Source organism: Protomyctophum parallelum (assembly GCF_964188405.1).
Source record: "Protomyctophum parallelum genome assembly, chromosome: 21".
Classification (NCBI taxonomy): Eukaryota; Metazoa; Chordata; class Actinopteri; order Myctophiformes; family Myctophidae; genus Protomyctophum; species Protomyctophum parallelum.
In genome coordinates, this window is record NC_139713.1 from 31,862,262 (window position 1) to 31,886,715 (window position 24,454).

General features: G+C 43.6%; 2 protein-coding genes across 2 annotated transcripts in view; one reads left to right on the plus strand and one right to left on the minus strand.

The window, feature by feature from the left end:
• Positions 1-24,454, minus strand: part of astn2 (astrotactin 2) — a gene marked incomplete at its 5' end in the record, with an annotated part of 505,571 nt that overhangs the window by 80,931 nt on the left and 400,186 nt on the right. The window contains one exon of the mRNA XM_083793933.1: positions 1,058-1,437. Within this exon, the coding sequence (XP_083650059.1) occupies positions 1,058-1,437 (380 nt within the window). The remainder of the gene's footprint in view (positions 1-1,057; positions 1,438-24,454) is intronic.
• Positions 13,591-23,137, plus strand: trim32 (tripartite motif containing 32). Its single transcript, XM_083793935.1, has 3 exons — positions 13,591-13,656; positions 15,922-17,962; positions 22,421-23,137. Exon 2 carries the CDS (start codon positions 15,936-15,938, stop codon positions 17,940-17,942), a length of 2,007 nt encoding a protein of 668 aa, XP_083650061.1. The 5' UTR covers positions 13,591-13,656; positions 15,922-15,935; the 3' UTR covers positions 17,943-17,962; positions 22,421-23,137.

Genomic DNA, 24,454 nt, shown 5'->3' on the forward strand with positions numbered 1-24,454 from the left:
GAGTCCTGTCTGGCAAACAGGCGCTCATTATATACGCCGGAACGGCTTGACGGCTTGTGCTCTCTCGGAGCTGAACCCCCCGCTATGGGAGAAGACCCGCTACAGTTAAAGATAACGACCGATGACGTCACGAAGCAAGGCATCGCCGTCAGCTCTTATCGTTTATTAAAACCCAAAGCCCTCCAGTGAGGAGCGAGCTATCAGAGACTGTACAATCCTAAGTTGAAATCTAACCTTCTGTTCTCATCCTTCTCCAGGCTGGCGAGGACGCCTGTGAAACTAACATTGTATGGAATATAAGTTATCCGGAACCTATGTGGGGTTTCTCCGGCCTGCTGTATGATTTACTGCTAAACAAATAAAAAGCCGTTTGAAACTGCTGCAATCCCCTGTTCCGCCTGCTCATTGAACACAGACACTCCACAATACGCATAGCCAATAGACTTCTGTACTTCTGTCACTCAAGTGCATGTTGAATTCCGGACTTAAACTTGTAACGGAGTTGTTCCACATTGCAGTGATACTTGATACTACAAAATACTAACTACTAATACTACTACCACTACTAATACTAGTACTTCTTTCCACCACTGGACGATACACACCTCCAAAGGGGCCTCTCTCTCTCTCTGGTGTAAGCACACATAGGATTCCATGCGCGGACAAAAGCCACAAGAGACGCTGGCCACGAGAGGCTTTTGGCCGCGCATGGAAGCTCAGGTGTGCCTGCGCTCGCGCTCTCTCTCATATATCTCTCTCTCATATCTCTCTCATATGTGTCTCTCTCATATCTCTCTCTCTCTCTCATATATCTCTCTCTCATATGTCTCTCTCATATGTGTCTCTCTCATATATCTCTCTCTCTCATATATCTCTCTCATATATGTCTCTCTCTCATATATATCTCTCTCTCATATATATCTCTCTCATATGTCTCTCTCTCATATGTCTCTCTCTCTCATATATCTCTCTCTCATATGTCTCTCTCTCATATCTCTCTCTCTCATATGTCTCTCTCTCTCATATCTCTCTCTCTCTCTCTCTCTCTCTCACCCACCTCTCTGGTGATGTTGTCCTGGACCAGGTTGTAGAGTGGCACCACGCGGCTCACCTCCAGCAGCACGGGAGTGGGCGAGGACGAGGGCTGCTCGCTGCCCCGGCCGCCACTAAGACCGCCGCCCGCGCGGCTTCCCCCTCCTCCTCCCGTGCCCCCTCCGTCCGTCCCGCCGCCCCCCATCATGGCCTGGTGGTGGCACAGGTGGCAGGCGGACGGGCAGCTGCCCTTCTCCTGGCAGCGGATCTCCACGCCGTTCACCAGGTCCTCGGAGAGCAGCTGGCTCCTCAGCAGCGCCCACAGGTAGCTGATGAAAGGCACCGACTTCAGCTCGCGGCGCCCGCCGCCGGCGCCGCCTCCGCCGAGCCCCTGGTCCGTTGCCTCTGGGGGGGGGGGGGGGGGTGAAGAAGAGGTCAGATGTTGTTCTTTTTGCATCTTATTTTATTTTCCTATGTCGTCTGTTGTGTTCGTATGTGTATAGGCTTTCAAAAAAATAACACCCGTGTGAAGTGAGGGGCACTCTTATGACGTAAAATAGACACTATGCCCATTTCCTCAGACACTATGACGTAAAATTCTCCATTCATTGTCAATGGGAATTTAATGTTTGTTTAAGACAAAGTTTGTGGACGGTAACTTAAGGCTGGATGTAGGAGGGGCTAGCGCCTCAAAATAATTGTGGTCAAAATAATTATTAAAACGTTGTCATTCCATGTATATCTGAATAAGAGTGTTGTATTTATGTGATTGAAATGACACTGATCAGATCTACTAAAACTTATTGTGAGCTTTCAGACGGATATTTTTCCCTACTTTTGTTCCAATTTTCACCAAACATTCACCCATATTATTCATGACATATGCCCAGAACAGGGGGCGCTATAGGGTTTAAAAGATCGTGTCGTCTCATGCACCATGCATGAGACGACACGAAAACCCGTCCCTCTCCTTCTTCCCATCTGTACCTTTCTTTCCCTCCGACGTCCCAAAAACAAACGGCTACATCTAAACACACACTGACTGTACGCAAGCGAGGGCGACGACCAGGGAGTTTCACAACCTCTCCTGCGCTTGTTGCACCGCTAGCGCATCTGGATCTACTTTTGTCAGCAGCCGGGAAAAAGAAGAAGTAAAAACAACAACAACTAATCCCTCACTGTCATCAGCTTGTATAGACGAGGGATGGATGGGGGTCACTGGCTGCTTTCTCCCGTGTGTAAATAAGCACCGTTTGATGTTCCCGTTTAGCGCTGGTGGGGGTATTTTCTCATTTTCTTTGCCTATCATTTCCTCTGTCAGAGGGATAACAATGAAGCAATAACATGGACATAGAGGGGGAAAAGGAGGAGAAACAAGAGAGAATGCTAATTTATTGCAAAGTGTTTCTGTTATGGGGGCGGTGGGGGACTTTAGACCACGTGTTGCACGGAAACAGATGTGTCATCTGTGTTGTTGTAGCATTATGTGCAATTTTATGTGCGCCCATGAGAAAGTGTCTATTTGACGTGCAGGGGGTACGTCAGCGAAGAGTACCCCCGGCACTCAAATGAGCTGCGAAGCTCTCTGCTGTCTGTGCGTTGACACGAACATGATTTGGGGGTGGCTCGGGGGAACGGTTGCTGGCTGCCCACCACTGTGGTTCGATTCCTCCACAGTGCATCTGTACTCAGTGGTGAAAAATGCACTCACATGGTTTACTAAGTTAAACATATAAATACGGCAATATAGAAATAATGTAGAATGGCCAAGAATTCAAAATGTACTCAAAATGGTAAATCAACAGTTCAGTTCATAGTTCATAATTCAAAATTTTGAACTAAAGTTTCCTAAAATAGAACCACAGACAGTAGGGCTTGATTTCAAATACATCATCTCAAATATGTTTGTATTTTTTTATACAAATACAAATTAAATAACCCCCCCCCCCCCCCTGCCAAGAAGAAGCTTGGACTCCTCATGCATTTAAGGAAGCATGAGGTTAGTCCGTTGCTTTCCCCAGGTTGGCAGAGGGGGTGTAGCGCCCAGGATTACATTAGACAATTGTTGGGAAAAAAAGGCTTACAAAAAAAGAGTTACAGTACCAATCAGATTTTTGTGTTGGCTATTCAAAAATAGCAGATATGCAAACTTGCAGACTTCATGCCGCGCTGCAATCTAGTGTGAGAAATATTTGGTTTAGAAGGCATTTGTTAGATGTGTCTCAGTAAAGGTTTAAAAGATGGATGTGATGTGTGATGGGCTTTAACGCCCTCACAGTTTCCTGGAGCTCCAATGAGGAAAACACCATATCAGGACCAGAGGTGGGAACCACTGGATAAATACAATAATGTGCAGATGTTTTAGTTAACACTGCACGCCCACACAGAACATGCATGCACGCACACAAATATAATACTCGTACTGTGTCGTCACACACACACACACACACACACACACACACACACACACACACACACACACACACACACACACACACACACACACACACACACACACACACACACACACACACACACACACACACACACACACACACACACACACACACACACACACACACACACACACACACACACACACACACACACACACACACACACAAATAAATAAAGGGGAACTCTGGCCGAGTCCCACAGTCTGGCTCTACGGTTTACAGGAGGAAGAGGGTGAGAGGGGGGAAAAAAGGAAAAAAAAGCCCTTCCAAATGACATTCTTCAAGGTAGGGTAATTGGGACCAGCTTAGGGTAACGATTTCAAATGATTCATTTCCTGCAATGCCCTTAATCATATTGAAACGGAGCAGCCTTCAAACTATTTCACAGAGGCAAAAAAGAAAACATATACTGTGTGAACTCAAACAGTGTGTGTGTGTGTGTGTGTGTGTGTGTGTGTGTGTGTGTGTGTGTGTGTGTGTGTGTGTGTGCGTGCGTGCAGAGAAGACATAAAAAGAGGACAAGAGAGACAAACAGACAGAGAGGGCAAAGGGCAGAAAAAGAGAGGGTGAGAGTTTCTGATTGTGTCTGCATTCGCAACTGAGCTCTTCAAGGCAACATTTCTTTGTGCTTCTTATCTGTGCTTAAAAAGTTAACTGAAGGACAAGGACGGAGGGGACGTATCGGAGCCTCTCACACGTATGCACGCGCTCTGCCAGCTGGCTATACACAGCTGTGAGAAATGGTGGCATTCATGCAGGTATCGGACAACACAGAAATTGGACAACACAGGTGGAGTCTGAAGTTTTCAGGATATCGTTGCTGTTGGGCAGAAACCTCTTATCTCCATATTTGGAACGCCCTACTGATCATGCTGCAAGCGTCACACGAAAGTATCAAAAGTATCATACTGTATCCGCACGATCGAAACGTTGATATGCAAATGGTAAATGGTGCATTTATATAGCGCCTTTATCCAAGGCGCTTTACATAGATTGTGCATTACATTCACCCATTCATACACCGATTGCAGCGAAACCATGCAAGGTACCAACCAGCACATCGGGAGCAATTTGGGGTTCAGTGTCTTGCCCAAGGACACTTCGACATGTAGACAGGAGGAGCCGGGATTCGAACCGCCGACCCATGGATCATTGGACGACCTGCTCTACCTCCTGAGCCACAGCCATATGTCCGAAGTCACTACCTAGTGCACTACTATAGTGATTACGTTTTCGTGGTGTTCGGATGTACAGTATAGTGGACCTTACACCCGATACAACCGATGCAAACTATCGCACCATCGCAAACATACATACTAGGGTTGTCCCGATCCGATCACTGATCGGAAATCGGGCCGATCACGTTGGATCGGGAGCAAAAACCCTAGTAGGGCATCCCTAGTATCAATATTATATTCATATGATGATATTAGACTGGATATTGTCTGTGATTTTGGATATTGTACCATTGTGATATGGCATAATTGTTCTATAAAAATATAAATATTGGATCAGGAAATAATCGTTATCGGCAGATACTCAAAATCTAATGATCGGAATCGGATCGGGAGCAAAAGTACGTGATCGGGACATCCCTATAGCATACAGTACCATAATGCATTCCGCTAAAATCTGCAAGGTTTTAACCACTTCAACCTTAGCATCGCTATGTCATAATGGTGAATATTTGGCAAAGAAATACAGTAGCCCGTCTACAAGGTTGTAGTTGTTGTATATCGGCAATTATATTTGGTGTAGAGAGTAAAACCGATGCCACCAAGTATTAGTTACCCTATGTCATGAAATCTATTAAAAAAAAACTGTTTTCTCTTCACTAAGACCTAGTTGTGAAATTTCTGAGACTAGGGAAAATTAGATTTGGAACGTTGAACGTATGAAAACAGATACAGTATCATAGGGATGATAATCCAATTCGTGTCTTTCCCCGTCTCATTTCCAGTTTCTCAAGCACGTCATGTATCACGTCATCTCACACACAGCAGTAACTTAATGAATGAATCATTTCACACCCTGACCTGACATACTTTAGTTTATTTGAAAACCATATAGGAAAAGAAACAAAAGATGTCAGTCACATGTAATGGGAAAATAATAACATTGTATATTATTTTTACTATAATTTGATAGTGTGCAACTCTGTTGCTGCAGGAATTAAATTAGCACGCACAAAAAATGGAAAATGGTTGTTTAACCACATTCATCTTGGTGTCCATATTTTGGGCAAATTAAAACAAAAGCAAACAGAGAATACTACGTTTTTTGAGGCTATGCCCAGCTTTGTGGGTCTGTGTGTACCACATTTGTGATTTGATTGGCTGAGCACGGAATGTGATGTTGTATGATGATGTATGATGACAAGGGTACCCCTCACTTCACACAAGTGTGATTCTTGCTTTTTTGAGGGGCGCTAGCCCCTCCTATATACAGGTTTAATGTTTGTCTTGTCTAGACACTGTGTAGGAGGATGCTTTGCCTGACGGCCTTTGCCATGTGTCACTCCCCATCTCTCTCCCCCTTTCCTGTCTAGTCACGGTACCCTATCAATAAAGGCAAAAAACTTTTAACACAAATGTCATTAAATGTCATTAACAATGAATGTTATGTTATGATATCGTGATGATGTAACATGATAGGTGTTGGTAAAGTGCCCCTCACTTCACACAGGTCTATTTTTATTAAATAGCAGATCTAATAGCTATGTGACACATTGTGAGCTTGTGGATTTGGGCTATTCGTTGTACAACGGAGTATACGATTTAGGGCTTTAAGGGTTTAAGTATGTGCGTGCGTGCCTGGCTACCCAAGCATACGTGTGAGACTGTGGGAGTGTATGATACATTGGCGGGTAGGGGGTAACTTCACATGCTATGTAAACAGGCTCAAGGGGTGGCCCTAAGAGCCCAATTACATGCACTTCTTGAGTCAACACAGACACAGAAAGGAGCTGTCGTCACCTGGCCCTCACAATAAAGCCCAGTGATTAGCTCAGGTCGGCGGCGGTGGGCCAGTCACACTCACTCTCACTCGCACATTTCACCCCAGACTACAGCTTCCTATCTGCGTAAACAAGTCTATTTCATGGTACAGGATCATTCTAGGCTGTTTTTGTTGTCGCTGTTGTTGTCGTCGTGTCGTTGACAGTGCTCGTTGTTTTTACGATATTAAGTTAGCCACGTAATCCCTACATAACTTGAGTCAATGGACAGTCAATGGGCACAACGAGCACTGCAAGCACTGCAAGCAAAGTGTACTTTGTAGCCATTTGTCTGTAATTATCACTATTTCTGAACATTTTGAAAATGTTGTTAAAAAATTAACATTTGAAAACTTAAGACAATTATAATTATTATTTATTTTATGCCCGTTTTGCTGGAAATTGATCTTCATTGACCAGGTAAAATATTGTTGAATTACAATTAACTAGAGCGGTGCCCATGGAGTGTATCAACTGGCAAGTGTGTTCATAGTGAGCGAGTATAGAATTAATTCCATATACTGTATATGGATAGTACCCGTTCCACCCAGCTGTCTGTGTCCCTTGTATGCCCATATATAGAGATTTATGTTCTGTCTCTCTGTGTCCCTTTATTCCTATATATGAAGTTCTGTGTCAGGCATGCGCAAATAAGAAGTGTTGTGATGTCAGAACAGGCCACTATGTGTCCCATTTATGCCCATATATGGAGTTTTAAGTCAGTGGGGCGAACGGTTCTCGGGTTACGTGTATTACAGGCGCACACACGTGCAGACATACAGAGACGTGGTGCTTTATAGATAGACTAGACCGGTGCCTGGCTGACAGTGGCTGTAGAGCACTGAGTCGGTAATGATGGAAGTTGGAGATCCATGCCCCACCCGGCTATGCAATACCTGTTGTACCTGTGTCAGAGTACCCGTTCCATCTGTCTGTGTCCCTTTTATGCTCATATATGGAGATTTCTGTATCTGTATCTCTGTGTTCTTTATTCCTATATATGGAATTCTGTGTCAGGCATGCTCAAATATGGAGTGTTGTGATGTCAGAACAGGCCAGCTCCATTATAATAGTATGTCCCAGGGGGACCCTGTCCAGAAAGAGGCTTTTGTATCTGTTCTGGACAACCGTGGGTCCGACCCATAGAGTAATAAAAGGATAAGAGACCAAACCAGAGCGCTAGCCCCTCCCCCAAGCTATTCCTTTCAATAGAAGTTGCTCAGTGGCGTTTTGAAGCACCCGGAAGACTGTCGGAAGTACATATAACTCAATGGCTCGAGCGAGCAGAAGTTTAGCCTAGCCTAGCCAGGACCTCAAATTTGAGGTCCGGGGCTGACGCACATGACGTCATGAACGTCCGTCGGTAGTTGCCGCTTCAACGTTGGATAGCCTTACTGGGGGCTTGGTCCGGCCAACTTGACACTGGGCACTGCACTCCTTGTGGGTGTGCGGAACGCATGTGTCCAATTTGAAGTCGTGGGGCGAACGGTTCTCGAGTTACGTGGATTACAGACGCACAAACGTACAGACAGAGACATGGTGCATTTGTAGATATATGTTAAGATTCATAATGCTATGCTCATATTTTCAGCTTGCACTGCCGTCGTGCGACAGAGCATAAATTAGGCTTCATGAAGGACACCCCCCACCACCAGCACTACGCCACTTAATAAACCAACTCTTGACACTCTCTTGACTCTCTTCACTTTATGGAATAACAAAAAGATTATCACACTGACCAGTCAACAAACACAGGGAGGAGATAAACGGGGTGAATTTCCAGACCATTGATGGTGCCGCCCCGGATAATTAAAGCGTCTTTGTGGACTGGATGCAGTATAATTACTCATCAGGGACACAACCACTCCCTCCGGCCAGGCTTGCGTTGTCTTAGCAACAACAGCAAAAAAAGAAGTGTCAGATATATTCCAATTGTAATTTCATGCAAATGTTGACGCTTGTTGTTAGCATTAGGGCGGCAACTATCGACTATGTTATGAGCAATTATTCTATCAAATTACTTTTAGAGATGCATTTTAGAGATGCATTTTAGAGATGCATTTTAGTGCTAACTGCCTAGACCTTATTTTATACTTTGTCTTGTCATACAACATTGTTGTGCAAAAATAGTGGAAAGTGACGATGTACGAGCTCACAATGCATCATGATGCATGCTGTGAACTTGTAGATTCGATATTTTCACTATTTTAGATTTTTATGTGGAAACTTTTCACGCATACTGCCCTGCCCAAAATAGGGAATTGATTATTAATTGATTATTTCATTACGTTTTTATTTATTAAATCCATTAGTAAATTAACTGTTGCTCCCCGATTAGTTCTACCCTCTACTTTAGAGTCCATTGGCAAACAGCCAGATCATAGTCGCTATTCTTTTTACACAGTCTGTTGATTTCTGTCTTTTCTGTCATGGATGGAAATGCATGCTCAAGGGAAATTTCAGACTCTCTCTCCCCCTCTCTCTGTCTCTGTACCTCTCTCTCTCTCTCTCTCTCTCTCTCTCTCCCCCCCCCTCCAATTATTGGAAATTGAAACAACCTTGATTTTGTCCATTACGGTGCAAATTAACATCAGCTTTCCCCATTTAAGAAACAGAAATATAGCCTTGGCAACATTATAGATACCTATTTTCTGATTGTTGGCTGCATAACGTTTGGCTACGATATTTCTAGCATGGCTCTTTCATCTTTCTGCAGTTAGTTCCTATCCTTCATTTGTAACCGGTTCCAGTTTGGAAGAAGGTTGAAAGCATTGCCATAGGTTCCCACAGGGATAGACGGAGCTCAGGATCTATTGCTCCGTCCAACATTCTCTCTTGACACATTACTGTGTGCTTTGCTTCGGGAAGTAAATTATGGGCCAATTGCTGGGGATTAATGATGACCTTTGACTGAATCTCATTTTTCTGACAATGGAAAGCCAACTATACTATATTGGTAAAAAGCTAAAAATAAGTGACGTTATCCACTATACCCTAAAACTAACCATTGACTTTCCTCATCGACTTCAATGCAATGCACTCAATATTGTGATACATGATAGTGCCATGACTCATTGTGAGTTTGTAGATAAGACCATTTTAAAATGTTCTATTTGTATTTTTTAATGTCCCCTCTAATGACATGCTCCAAAGCAGCACAGCACACGTGCAGTATTTAGGTAGGGTGCTTCTTGTAAAACGAAACACACAAAAAGCAGTTTACGGTCTATAAACAAAGTGATTCTCTCTGCATGGCCCAAAACATACAATTTGGTTTCATCAGGCCACAGCACATTTTCCCAAAAGGATTTGGGTCAGGCTGTCAGTCATGCCTTTCTTGCATTTCTCTTTCCACAGTAGGGCTTCTCCTGGTGTCCGACCATTAAGCCCCTCTAGGTTCTGGTTCTGGTGTGGGCTGAAAACATTACCACAGCCTTCTGCAGGTCAGCATTGAGATCACAGGATGTCATCATTGTTGTCGAGCAGAAACCTTGTATCTCCATGTTTCAACTATGTTGCGGGTGTTATATTTAACAAATGAAAAGTGTTAACAAGAGCCTTTGATAAAAGCACTGGCAGGACCTTTTTTTTCATTTCCTGAAAAGTAACAGTTTTGGACATACAAGGTTTGTGCCCATCATTGACGCCAAGCAATGTGTTTCTCTCAATGGCTTACTTACACCAACTTTAAACAACATCGGAGATCAGGTTTCCTCTTACCGCCAAATCTTGGGAAATTCATAACAGTTCCCATAACAGACTTTGTGAAAATATTCTAAACTAGGAATGTCAAGGTCTCTGGAAATGGTGCTATAGCCTTGTGCATGCTTTGGTGATGGACAGCCCCCCCCCCCCCCCTGTCATCTTCAGACAGCTCTTTTCTCTTCATTATTATCATCAGCATTTTACTTAATATTTATACCATGTGGGAACTTGCAACTTGCCATGGGTTAGAAACAATATGTTTTCCTCTAACCAGACTGATTGCTCCAAAGAGCATAAGGGTGCCAAACATTTCAAATGTTACTTTTTATGTCATATTTTTTACAGCATGGCGCCGAAGGGGCCTAGCCGCCTACAACAGTCTGCATCTCTCTAACCTATGTTTCTTCTTTATATAGACGAATCCATGGAGCGCTGCCCTCTCGACGGTATCGGGCGCCCAAAATAGCCAATCTACAAGCTCACATCGCGTGAACAATTAGTTGAATAGCCCTGTGCTACGCCAACCATACACAGCCCATGCTGCTCCAGTACATGCATATAGTACAGCGAACCACTCTGCTCAACTCCCGCTGCTAGTGCGTACAACAGCAAACCACAAGGCCAAGTTTCAAAGGCTAGTGGTTCTCAAAATAACCTTTTAATTTCAAAGACCCCTACTCTGAAAGTGTACGGTACAAATGGAACCAAATGGATCTGTAACTGCCAATTTGGGTTCACAAGTCAAAGTCACTGGACCCCACTTTGAGAACTACTGCAATAGTATCAATCTGCACAGAAAGACCACATTAACATGTCACTGGTGGTGATGATAAGGATGATGCGTAGGCATGGTTTAAGATATGCATATCACGGTAGCACGAATGTAAAAGGATTGTAGGAAAGCTATTATGCCACTATAGTAAGACTGAAGTAATATTTTCAAATGACATTTTTAAGATGTAGGCAATTATATCTAGGGGAAGCCAGTAACCAGATAACGAATTAATTTAGCTAACTTTCTAAGAGCCTTTTTAATTGCACATGGAAGCCATACCATTATTGCACTTTCTTGTTTGATTATATATGCAGTTGTAAATTAGATTATGGGAAGACATAAAGTTGATTACTTATCGCCATAAAATGAAAGTGTGCCAAAGATCTTTGTAAGATATCGTTATTTGAGCTCACTATTGCCTGACTGTCTCTTACTTATTGGTTTACCAATATCATTCCAAGAAACTAAATGCATTATGTACTATTCATTATGTTAGGACACACACACACACACACACACACACACACACACACACACACACACACACACACACACACACACACAAAGTGGGTATAGCGCGACTCTCCACATACAATAGTTCAGAGCATGAACACAGCACAGTTACTAAGAAAAAAGGCTTTTGCAGCCATCTAGTGGCCATCTAAGATAACTACTAACAACTATTTCTCAATCCAGACAACACATAGCCTACATATGAGAATAGGGAGTCAAATACTGCTTATTAAAACATACGTCACATACCTGCGAAATTCAACACTAAAGGCTGTACATGGATTACCGGTAATGTTATATTGCTGCAGGATTTGGAGGTTTATAGGCTATATTTCAAAATAAACAACTAAAGGCTTCAAATCAAATTATTGACATAAACATGGACAAAACATAAAAAATAAAATAAAAGCAGCTTTGCATGACTTCGACGTGCTTCTAACTATAAATGCATCAAGTCTCTGTGTGTACGACTGTCCGTCTGTAATCCACGTAACTCGAGAACCGTTCGCCGCACTGACTTCAAATTCGACACACGCGTTCCACACCACCACAGGGAGTGTGGTGCCCGGTGTCCACATATAGAGCTGGCCTGTTCTTACCTCACAGAACTCCATACGCTGGTGTGGTGTATTGGAACCACAATTCACATTAATATAGCATAAATAACTGTTTAGAACTAAAGTATAGTATAACATTAAATTGTCTCTCAGCTGGGCAAACATGTCTTGATGACACACATGCAGGGAGTCATTAGCAGGCTATAGGAATCTCAGAATAGCCAGTGGCCACTATCTTGATGACCACAAACAAATGGCCAGATACTGTGCTTTCCATACTGTGCTTTCCGTACTGTTACTATAAAGATTGACTGAAATTGTCTGTATGAGAGTTGCCCACAAGCCGTTAGGCTGTCGAGTTTGTACTTTGTCTCCGAAAATAAACATGGAACTCTGAAAGATCTGCCTCATTCATCCGCCTGCCTGCTCCAGAACTTCTGGTATTTTAGTCTAAGTCACTGGCCTGTTCTGACATCCCAACACTCCATATTTGGGCATGGCTGACACAGAACTCCATATAGGAATAAAGGATACAGAAATCTGACATAATTCTGACGTCGGGCATAAAAGGGACACAGACATAATATCTGTGTGGGACATGCATTTCCAACTTGCATCATTCCAAGTAGGCCAGTTCCCAATGGGCACCGCCGTAGAGGCTCCACAGGCACCGCTCTAGTAGGGATAAAATAAAGTAAGAATGTATATAATTAATTGTACTTGACTGACAGATTTTTTTAAAAAATGCTACCAACCAGTTGTCTTTGTCAGTTGCAGGGGGGCCCAATGGTGTAAAGTATGCCAACTACATTTACCTAATTACTGTACTTATTACAATTTTGAGGTATTTGTACTTTACTTGAGTAATTCCAACTTCCAATGGTTTTACTTCTAGTCCACTGCATTTTGGATCCAAATATTGTACTTTTACTCCACTACATTTTTTTTAATAAAAATAGTCGATCTACAGGATCACAATGCATCGCAATGTGACCCATTGTGTGAGCTTGTAGATCTGCTATTTTCAAAAGGTTTTCATACATTTGAAGACTTTTGAAATGGGACATTCTGCATAGTGAGCACTTTTACTTTTGGTTTACTTTAAGTAAGTAAAAATGTGAGTACTTTTTCCACCACTGGGGGGGCCAATGAAAACATCTGTGGGGTTGGAGCATATTTTAGCTTGGCTGGAGAGTTATAGAATGGGATCATTTCGCTTTGAAACTTGCAGATCCGGTCTGTAGCGGATACTGAAACTGTGTGCGGCTGTATCTCTATGGCCTGTATGCAAGTGTGCGCGTACAAATTAACTGGACACGGTAGACGGGCTGTAGACCGGACCTGAGCACTGAACAGTGAATAGAAATCAGGGCGATTTTTGTTTTTCTGCTGAAACGAAAAGCGTGGTGATGACGCCGACGCGACCATATCGAGCGTCGGAAATAGCAGATCTGCAAGCTCACATCGCGCCGCACGGCGACGCGATGTGAGCTTGCAGATCTGCTATTTTCGCGTCGTCACGTCGCGTCCGTGTACGCGTGCCCCCCCCCCCAACAACACACAGTAGGAGCACAGTCACTGTACGCCCCTTTACCTCTACTTACTGTACGTCGAATGAAAACGGTAAGCGTTCAACTTTTTTCACTGATGAATGTGATGACAGAAAAATAGCTCATATATTTTAATTCCGAAGCGCATCGTTGCCAAAAAGCCTCTTAATGTCAGAGCAGCACCGCCGAGCCAGAGGGGGAGAATTCGGAGGAGGCCTTCTGTTTGTTGTTGTAGCCGTTAAGCTATTGCAGTACTAGCACGCGATTTATAACGGTCAAGCAAACCCACCCCACACATCACAACCGAGACTCCTTTGTCTAAAGTACGACGACTGCGATTATATTACACTGTCGTTGTTATTGTTATTACTACACATGGATAGGTCATGTTATATTGTTTATATTAGTTAGACGTTGATAAAGAAACCATGTTCCGGGTCCATTTGATTTCATTTTACACTCCCAAGAGTTACATTATTTTTTTAACATCTGCAATCTGCATTACTTAATTTACAACTAAAATAATTATTTTGATCAACGTTTGCCTGTCATCTCTCCTAATGGCACCAACATCAATGCAGCATGGATATGTGTACATATTCTTTAGTTTTGGGTCTGCATAGCCCTGGAACATGACTGCCATGATGATTATCAGACTCTCGTATGAATACGAGAGTCATGAATCATGGCTAAGGTCTGCAAGGCTAAATCTCATCACAAATGGTGGTCCGTGGCTTGAATGCAGAATACATAATGGGCCTTGATATGAAAATGTTTGAAAACCACTGTCCTATCCTATGTGTTATCACTGAGAGCTTGTTAGCATAGGCTAGCCTGTTAGCCTGCTTGCTCGCAAGCACTTCCTGTTATTCGAGTCACTTCCCAGGTAGCCTGCACAATGATACATCAGTATTAGCCCTCTAGAATGGCTGTGCATTTATTATATTCCATACATTTGATATATACTGTCACCACTCACTCACCACTACTCCCATATATGCCCTCCGTGTCGGTGAGTCATCGTCCAGTCGTGCAGTGTAACAGCTGGCTACTCACCCACTAATTAATTGCTGCAACTTGGGGTCGACTATTGAGTTGACTGTCATCCAGTTTCATATTCAAGTGCTGGCAGAAAACTTGTGTTTATTAGATATATCCACTTTTCCCCACGAGTTTCACACACTGAGAGGGAGCACTGTAGCACATGTCCTCTCACTGTCATTATTATCCAACAACGCACCTGTCGATTGTTTGCCCCACATAATTATGTGCTCAGTGGAGGAAAGTACCCCTGCTGATAGCCCTAGAATCACTGGCTGTAATATTACATATATTTCATGATGTATTTTCCATGTACCGGTACATTAAATCACAGCCATTATAGGTCTACACTCCCCCAGTTTAAGCTGCAGTCCATCTCAAACTTTTTCATGTCAAGGGCACCCCAAAAGTAATATGTATTTGGCTGTGGACCCCCATCTGAAAATATTTTGTGTCAGGGACCCCCATACAAGATTAGGTTGAAATGCTTCAACATTATTCAAAAATGTCCGCATACAAAATATTTGAACCAGGCCTCTGGTGTTAAGACCTAGGCCTATAATAAATCACATTTCCACTACTATGCTGAAAATACCCACTTGTTAGAGATGTGCTCAACAAGTATCAAGGTTCTTAAAATGATCAATGGATGAGAGACTCCACCCAAGCACTGAAGATTTTTTTTAATTTACAAATGTAATGCAGTCTTTCCATAAATATCTCTCCTTCAACATTATATTTGGCAATCTTTGAATAGTCGGGCTTCCACTACATTGCAGCATTGTCAGTAAGAAAGCTGTATGGTAACGGTTTAGAAAAGTTGCAACATTTGGTCTGTCATAAATAATGACGCTGACTATAATTCTTTGATATACGTACATCAAATAAATTTGTTCTGTCAGTTGATGCAGTGGAGTCTCTCATGTCTACCGTATACGTATAGTGAGAGCTAAGTTATTTGAAACTGCTTTAAAATACAATGCTGTAGACAAAATCGCATAAAATGGAATGTATCCTATTACATGGTGGAACACTATATTGACAATTAAGAATATCATCTTCTCATACTGTAGATGAAGAAAAGGATGATGAACACATTTACAGTCATTACAGCAATTTTGGGCATGTCTTTAACTCTTTATATGCGGAAATTCTCAAACTAAAATGTTCATAAATATAACAGCAGACAAACAAGCTCATACAATGGCTTGTAGATAAGCTATTTTCACTATTCATCATACAACTAAGCATGTACTGTATGTCTTAAGTGGCTAATTTTTGTATCTATTCCACACAGGGGTAAGCAGTACAATGGCGGCCGCATCCTCTGCTCTGGATCCAGATTTAATGCGGGAGGTTCTTGAGTGCCCCATCTGTCTAGAGACGTACAACCCGCACCACACAAGGCCTAAGCTCCTACAGTGTGGCCACACGGTGTGCCGACTGTGCCTGGAGAAGCTGCTGGCTAGCACCATCAATGGCGTGCGTTGCCCTTTCTGCAGCAAAGTTTCCCGTATGAGCAGCGTCTCCCAGCTGGCTGACAACCTAACCGTTCTCAGGATCCTGGACTGCGCCAGCTCCTACAGTGCTTCTGCGGCACTCATGTGCAAATCCTGCTGCAATCGCCTTCCGCGCCAGTACTGCCACGACTGCTCCGCAGTGCTCTGTGACCTCTGCAAAGAGGAGGATCACTTACACCAGGGACATTCTGTGCACACCATTAGAGCCACTGCTGAGCGGAGACGCAAAGAGCTACGCGGCAGCATGACGGCTCTCCGTGAGGCCATGGGTCAGATCCAGAGGAGGAAGGCATGCATCGACAGTGTGTCCAAGACCCTCCGGCTCAAATATCGATCTGTGCAGCAGGACTATGCGACTGCTGAGCTGCGCCTGCAGGAGGAGTTGAGCCGTTCTCGAAGAACGTTTACGGCCTCCATGACGGAGCTGGAGAAGCTGAACGGGCAGATCTTGGAGGAGCAGACGTATCTCCTCAACATTGCAGAGGTGCAGGTGGTGTCTCGCTGTGACTACTTGGCTATGCGGATGAAGCAGAGTGACATCGCCCTGCTGGAGGATGATGACGGCGGTAATGACGAGGCAGAACTAGACTTGAAGAGCAGCCTCCCAGTCACCTTCAAGCTCCAAGAGCCGCTGTTTTGCAAAGCAGACCATACCAAGACCCTGGACGTGGGTCAGTTGTCCACCAACACTTGTACTGTGAATACAAACGAGGGCAGTGGCCTGGAGCTGGGACTCGAGAGTGTTGTTGGGGAGGTTGCTGGAGCAGTGGGCGCCACAGGCGGTGAAGCAGAAGCTCCACTGGATCTTTATCGAGACGTCGACATGGCGGCAGCTGTGGAAGAGGAGGTATGTGCCTCACCGGGCAGCTTTAAATCTAAGTCCATGGATGGAGGGGGGCCCTCGTCTGGAGGAGCCGGAGGAAGGCCAGGTCCCCAGCTGTGCCAGTTTGTGAAGAAGATGGGTTGCAAAGGGAACCTGCCTGGAATGTTCAACCTGCCCGTTGGCATCTGTATAACGGCACAAGGCGAGGTCCTGGTGGCAGACCGCGGTAACTACCGCATCCAGATCTTCAACCGCAAGGGCTTTCAGCGAGAGATCCGCCGCAATGCCAGCAGCATTGACAACTTTGTCCTCAGCTTCCTTGGGGCTGACCTGCCCAACCTCATCCCCCTGTCCATCGCAGTCACACACCACGGCTTGATCGGGGTCACCGATAACTATGACAACTCTGTAAAAGTTTACACCATGGATGGACACTGTGTGGCCTGCCACAAAAACCAGATGATCAAACCTTGGGGCATTGCCGCCATGCCATCGGGTCAGTTTGTGGTGACCGACGTGGCGGGCGGCATGCTGTGGTGCCTAGCTGTGGACCGCAATGTCGGCGTGGTCAGTTGCAGTCAACTGTGCTCTGCCGTGCGGCCAAAGTTTGTGACGTGTGACGCAGCCGGCAGGGTCTACTTCACCCAGGGCCTGGCCTTGAACTCTATCGCCTCAGTGGGCGCTGACGGTCAGGTGACCAAGCAGCTCACCCGCTTCTCGGAGACAGAGGACTTCCACTGCATCACGGGCATTTGCGTGGACTCCAACGGGGACTTGTTGGTGACGGACAGCGGGAGGAAGGAAATCCTCCAGTTTCCCAAGGAGGGCGGTTACAACGTCCTCATCCACGAGGGGCTGACCTGCCCTGTTGGAGTGACGGTCACTCAGAAAGGACAGCTGCTAGTCTTGGACTCGTCGGACCACTGTGTCAAAGTCTACACGTACATACAGAGGAGGCGGTCCTCCACCTGCTAGAGGGAAACGACCGCCTGGATGTGAGTGTATGAGAAGCTGATAAACTAATGTCAATAATGTGCATCATGAGTTTAATCTCTTACTTGAACCCATTAAGAGTAAGACCTGGGCTGGACCGCCTTAGCTTTTAACCACTTTAACCATTATTTTTAACTTCAGCTATTCAACAATAGCAGATATACAAGCTTTCACAGTGTGGAGTGCCGAGCTACGAGCTTGTAGATCTGCCATTTTGGAAAAATCGCAAACGTGTGCAAATCCTTGGATATATATTCTTTCACAGCAAACGTTTTAACTCTTTACTTTACTTCTGGCTTGGGGGTCCCTGAAACAACATATTTTCAGATGGGGGTCAGCAGCCAAATACATATCATTTTGGGGGACCTTGACATGAAATGGTTTGAGAACCACTGAAAACTGTCATGATTTAGAAGACATTTTGTAAAATCTGGTCTCCGGTCTTAATGGGTTAATGTCGATGTCTGCAGTGCAAATGACACGGGAGCATAAAAAAACATTACTCCTGATTCCCAGGCATTTTGGGCCCAATTAACCTGTCTAGCGTTCATGCTGTCTCCTGCCTGATGATTTGCATGAGTCAGTGCTCTAAGTACTTTACACCTGGCAAAACATTTATCAGAAGACTTGACAAAAAATTGTCAAGATATGGACAACAAATTACCCTTCCTAGTTAGTATCACTGTAGGCGAGTAAATCTATGAAAGAAAAGCACCTTACCCCCAAAAAATGGCAACAAAAGGTTTCTCAACAGTTTGTTGTAGTATTAGGTGTCCCTAATAACATACTAAAAGTTTACCAAAGTTTGACCACCCGAAAGGTGTTATTTTCAAGATGGCGTCCAAGACGGCCTAAAAACCATTAAAATAGCCTAACTCCTTCATTATTCATCCTAGACAAGTACTTTTTGTGTCTAACCCTATGTTTTTGGGGTATAGGAGTCCACTGAACTTGTCCAAATTGCAGAGATACAATTAGATAATTGTGAAATCCAATATTGTGTTTGTGACTCTGTTAAAACCCTCTGAAATAGTCACCAGTTTCAAGTTAACTAAACTAAATATTTAATAAATGTCTGAATATTTATATATTTTTTGGAATAAGGTTTCAAGATATCCTCAAAACACAACAAAACTAATAGTCACAATTTTCAGTAATTCAGAAGGTTGTGGCAGAGAATATTGTCAATTGATAGATAATAGCCTACATGATTGCAATATTGAAACGTTTTGGATAGCTCGGTGGATAAAATCTGGCTCAAACTACTTTAAATAATTCATCATTATACACCCCACCCAAAACTAATTTCTTGCATTATAGAGCGTCGCAGTCCCGCCCTCTTTCATGAGGACGCCAGGCCCAGGAAATAATTCCCAATGCATTTTTCCCATAGACATTTCAAAACGTATTTATTTAAAGACCGTATAAGCGTCATACAAAGCCAACTCTTGTCGTGACAAATCATGACAACAAACACAATATTTTAGACCAAACAAATAATTACAAAGAAGAAAAGTGTTGTAACCTGCCGTTTCTTTCTACTTTCTAATTCTTTGTTTGGCCCAAAACATTGTGTTTATTGTCATGATTTGTCACAAGAGTTGGCTTTGTCCGCGGCGTAACCGTCTTTAAATAAATACTTTTTGAAAAGTCTATGAGGAAAATGAACAGTGATTTATTTTCCGGGTCTCTCGAGGGGGCGGGACTGCGACGCTCTATTTACTCTTAGTGCAGAGTAGTCAGAACCTAAGTCTCTACTGGGTGCAGAGGGGCGTATGATAGGTGGGGTTGGGTGAGAAGGTAAAGGAGGGTCCGGTCTAGAGTTTAGTGGGCCTAGGGTTCCCCTCAGGTGGGAACAGGGGATTATGGGGAGTGGGGGTCACTGGATTTCTCCCTGGGGACTTGGAGCACAGAAGAGCAAAGTTAAGAAGACCCTCATGGTCTTCTCCTCTCTGCATGTCTGAGGTGGCTCATACATGTCCCATTAAAGCTATGGGGCACTTGAGAGCTTGAGAGATTGGGGCTTGTCTATCCCTGTGGTGGTAGTTCTAAGACCTCCATGTTGTGCATTGCAATAGCCACATTCCAATATTCAAGTATACATTCTTCATGTCCAGGAGGGGGGAATAGACCTGCATCGTTTTGAAGTAACAGCAATCATGACATGTCACACAGTTGGATTGTTTGACCATTCCGGAGCTCCGAGGATTGTCATGTAGAGGAGGAGAAATTATACGCCACACATTTCAACAAAGACAATTCTGCAAACGATACATGAAAGATCTTTTCATCTTTGCCATATCTCACTCCAAGTGGCTTAGGGAGCCTGCACTCTCCTCGTTCTCAACCCCTCCAAAAGCAAATTAGCATTTGAGATTCAAACGATTTCTAAGTCATGGCATGCTGGAGAACGGAGTGTGGAGGAGGTAGAAACTAAGGAATTGGGGTTTAGCTTAGGCTTGGAGGAGTGTTCCTATATGTCGCCTGGCTCACTAGTCCCACTGGTCCCATGTGGACCATGCTGGCTCTTACTCCCGAGATAGGACCTATTGAGTTAGCATAGGTAGTGAGGACAGTCTCCACTGATGGTGGTTATAAGACCTCCACATGTTGCAAGACTGTCAAGGCAGACAGTCGTTTTCCTACATGTATGTATGCTGGTCCCAAATGGACCTCCTGCTGGCTTTGAGCTAGGCGCTTAGAGTGGGCATACAGGAGGGTGAGACCCACATAGTGGTGGTTGTAAGACCTCCACGTGGTGCATGATTGTTTGTCAGGCAGACAGGGGTGTCCCTATGTCGGACTGGCTCACAGGAGAGTCGGCGTCTGGTTGGTGGCTGACCATTCATATTACTGGGGCCCCCAGTGACTGATCATTATGGCACAGAATGTCCTCTCCCCTCTCTAGAACAGCTAGTACAAAAATGCAAAAATCACGAAATGAGGGGCGCCCACTGTATTTATCGGCCACATGTCATCCTACATTGTCATTTAGTACCCTAAACAAACATTAAAGTCCATAGTCTTGGCTGCCACATGATTTAAAAAGACATGCATTGGAGGGTCTAGCACCCCTCAAACATGCAGTCTGACCATTAGGTCTATGCAGAAAGAAATGCTTGTTTGTTGGATAGCAGCAGGGACACAGCGTGGAGGGAGATTAGATTGGGATTCTATGGGGAGACCGAGACTGGAGCCCAGGGTTCAAGGTTATTGCCAGCAGTACCAAACACAAAGTAAATGTGAAATTAATTTTACACACACAACTACTACAGTCTCGGGAATAAGAAGATGTCTGTGACAAGCATAACTGAACCCTATATCTGTGCGACACTCCACCACCTGCCTATATACCAAGATACATGTGTGATAGCTCTGTACTGACTTACACACCGTCTCTAGGCCCATGAGGGGCCATTTCTCTCCACTGTATCCCCACTGAGGAGTCCATCTTCCCCATAGACCAGACAAGTGGCCATTTGGTTCTACTGACTGAGTGTGTTTGGTGCAAAGACACTCAGCGTTGTGAGCTTTTATAGATTGCCTATTTTCACAATATTTGTCCCGGCCCACAGTTTGGGAACCACTTCCCTATAGGGGACTTATTTTTATTATTATTATTGTCAGACACCTTTACAAACAAAATAGTGCCGACATTTCTCTGTAAATTTATTCCATGATTTGTGTAATATTCCCATGCAGTCTATCACTTGGCAGCCATGCTTTTACAAATGTCACATGACAGTACCACCCAGTACTAATGAATATATTCCTTATTGTTATCAATATAAATCAAAATAAATCTCCTGAAAGCTTCAACAGAATGTGAATTGTGTATAGGTGATGAATTCACCAATCCTGGGCAGTACGGCATTATAGAAATGGGAAATGTCCTATTACACTGTTATAACCTTATAAACAATTGCTTTAATATATCATTGTACCTTTATATATAATTTATATATGCCAATTGGATTCCTAGATAACCAAAACATAGGGTTAGACACCAAAATGATTTTTCTAGGATGAATAATGGAGGAGTAATGGTATTTTAAGAACTGGCGGCGGCCATCTTGAAAATAACACCTTTCGGGTGGTCAAACTTTGGTAAACTTTTAGTATGTTATTAAGGAGACCTAATACTACAAAAAAAAGTTGAGAAACCTTTTGTTGCAATTATTTTGGGGTCAAACCATATTCTTACCCGCCTACTGTGTGTAATGCATGTTAATGTTAGCTTTGGTAGGGGTTTATGGCACAAGTAGTAGCAAAATAGTCAGCCAAATGTTGACATTCTTTGTGTTGCAGACACATATATTGAATCTAATCGAGATGGGCTTAAGAAAATAAATTAATACTATATGTATTTCCCACAAACTCTGTGGAAATGCAACCCTATTTAAGTTTTAACATAATTGTGCAAGCAAAATGTTAAATATAACACTGGTTTTGTCTTGCAGGACTGAACCTGTCGCACTGAAGTGTCCCAGGTATTCTTCATCTCCTGTAGCATCACGGTGTGAGTCCTCAGCTCCCATCCTCAGTTTGTTTCTAACTACACATTGGCGGTCATCAGCTATGTGGAGAATTCATTTCATTGCTACGTTAATTGCACAAAATTGTACATGAAACCCTGTGCTACCTCGTTACGTTTCAATGACTACGCCTTGAAGATGTAAAGGTTGCTCGGTAATACTGAAACCAAAACTCCTATTTAGCAAGCCTCATCAAGTACAACAGTAAGACATTTCATTCCAATGTATACTCCAGTGAGTCCAGTCTCAACCGTAGACCTACATTTCAACCCTTATCTGTTATCTACTGTATGGCCACTGTAAAGCAACTGGTCAAAGTCTCTCCCTGCACATGAAGAGCTAACCTTCTCCCTTCAAGCCTGTGTTATTGTAATGGGTTCCTCATTGCGATCCAGAAGTTCTAGTGTAATCCAGAACAGCACTGGGAGAAGGATCCTGATAAGTGTAGAACAGCGGTTCTCAAACTTTTGTTTTTATTTCAAGGACAGTATGTTATGGCAGACCCCCCCCCCCATAGGGTTATGGGGGGGGGGGTTATAGACCTGTAAGGGTCCATTTGGTTTGATGGTTCCTAACTATCAATCGTTTAGCTAGGGACCCCCTGGAGCACCCTCAAGGACCACTGGGGATCCTTGGACCCCGCTTTAACCCATTCTGACCTGAGATCAGATTCATACGAGGTTTCCGCCGGACACACACTGGTCTGATGAACCCATTCTGACCTGAGATCAGATTCTAAAAATGTCAGTCGCTCTTCGATTTTTCAAAAATAGCAGACCTACAAGCTCGTATCGCGCCACTCGGTGGCGCGATATGAGCTTGTAGATCTGCTATTTTTCAATAGCTAAAGCACGACATGATGCCAACACCAAAATGGGTGCCCGTTCAGAATGGGTTAAGAACCACTGGTGTAGAAACTACAACATACTGTATTACACCCGTCCTGGATGCATTCCACAAGCTTCACAACTGGTCACAGTGCATATGCTGACCACATCAGTTACACAGTGCATATGTGACTAAGGCTGACCACATCAGTTACACAGTGCATATGTGACTAAGGCTGACCACATCAGTTACACAGTGCCGGTTCAGGCTTCTTTTAACCACATGAACCTTATTGTCTGGGGGAACATTCTGCCATAATAGCAGATCTACAAGCTCTCTGCTATTTTCAGCAAAGATATTAGTGGAGGTGTAGAAAAACAGGATGGTGAATACAGTCAACTAAGTATCGGTTCTAAGTGGTTAAAACGTCCTCAACATTAATGTGTTGTATAGAAAAGCCTTCACTTGAACTTCTTACTGGTCAACCTGATTTGACCCTGCGCACACGCATGTGCGTGCGAGTGTGTGGGTGCATGCACACATGTGTATTCATCATTAGGGCCCTTCCCTTGTAGCAGTTTGGAGTTTTCTTTCTAATGAAAAGTGTGCTAAACAAATGTATCATTAACATGTGTTGATGTTTTCTTGTTTGTGCCACTGATGTGGTACTCCACATGTGACAAGTATACTTAAGACAGCAATAATGCAAGTGTTTGGTTTAGAAAATATTAAACGGTGTGACATTGTTCATATCCTGTTATACTGTATATCGCTGTCGTCGGGCAGAAACCTCTTATACATATTCTAACTCTTTGTTTTTATTTCGGAAATTAACGAGCTACTTCATCATATCAAAAGTAGCAGATCTACAAGCTCGAAACGGCGATAAACGATAAATGACCATTTAAAAATGTGCATCCTGAAAAGTAACAGTTTTGAGGTTTCCACTTGACAGAGACGATATGAAAAATTATTAATGATAACTATATACAGTCGTGATGTTTATTAAGATAAACACATTCCTATCAGGTGATGATGATAACGCAAGTCATATTTCAGTCAAAAGCAATCAGTGGCCTAAATAATAGGAAAGGAGCTAATTATTAAAACCCTGCTATCATTAAAGTGTAT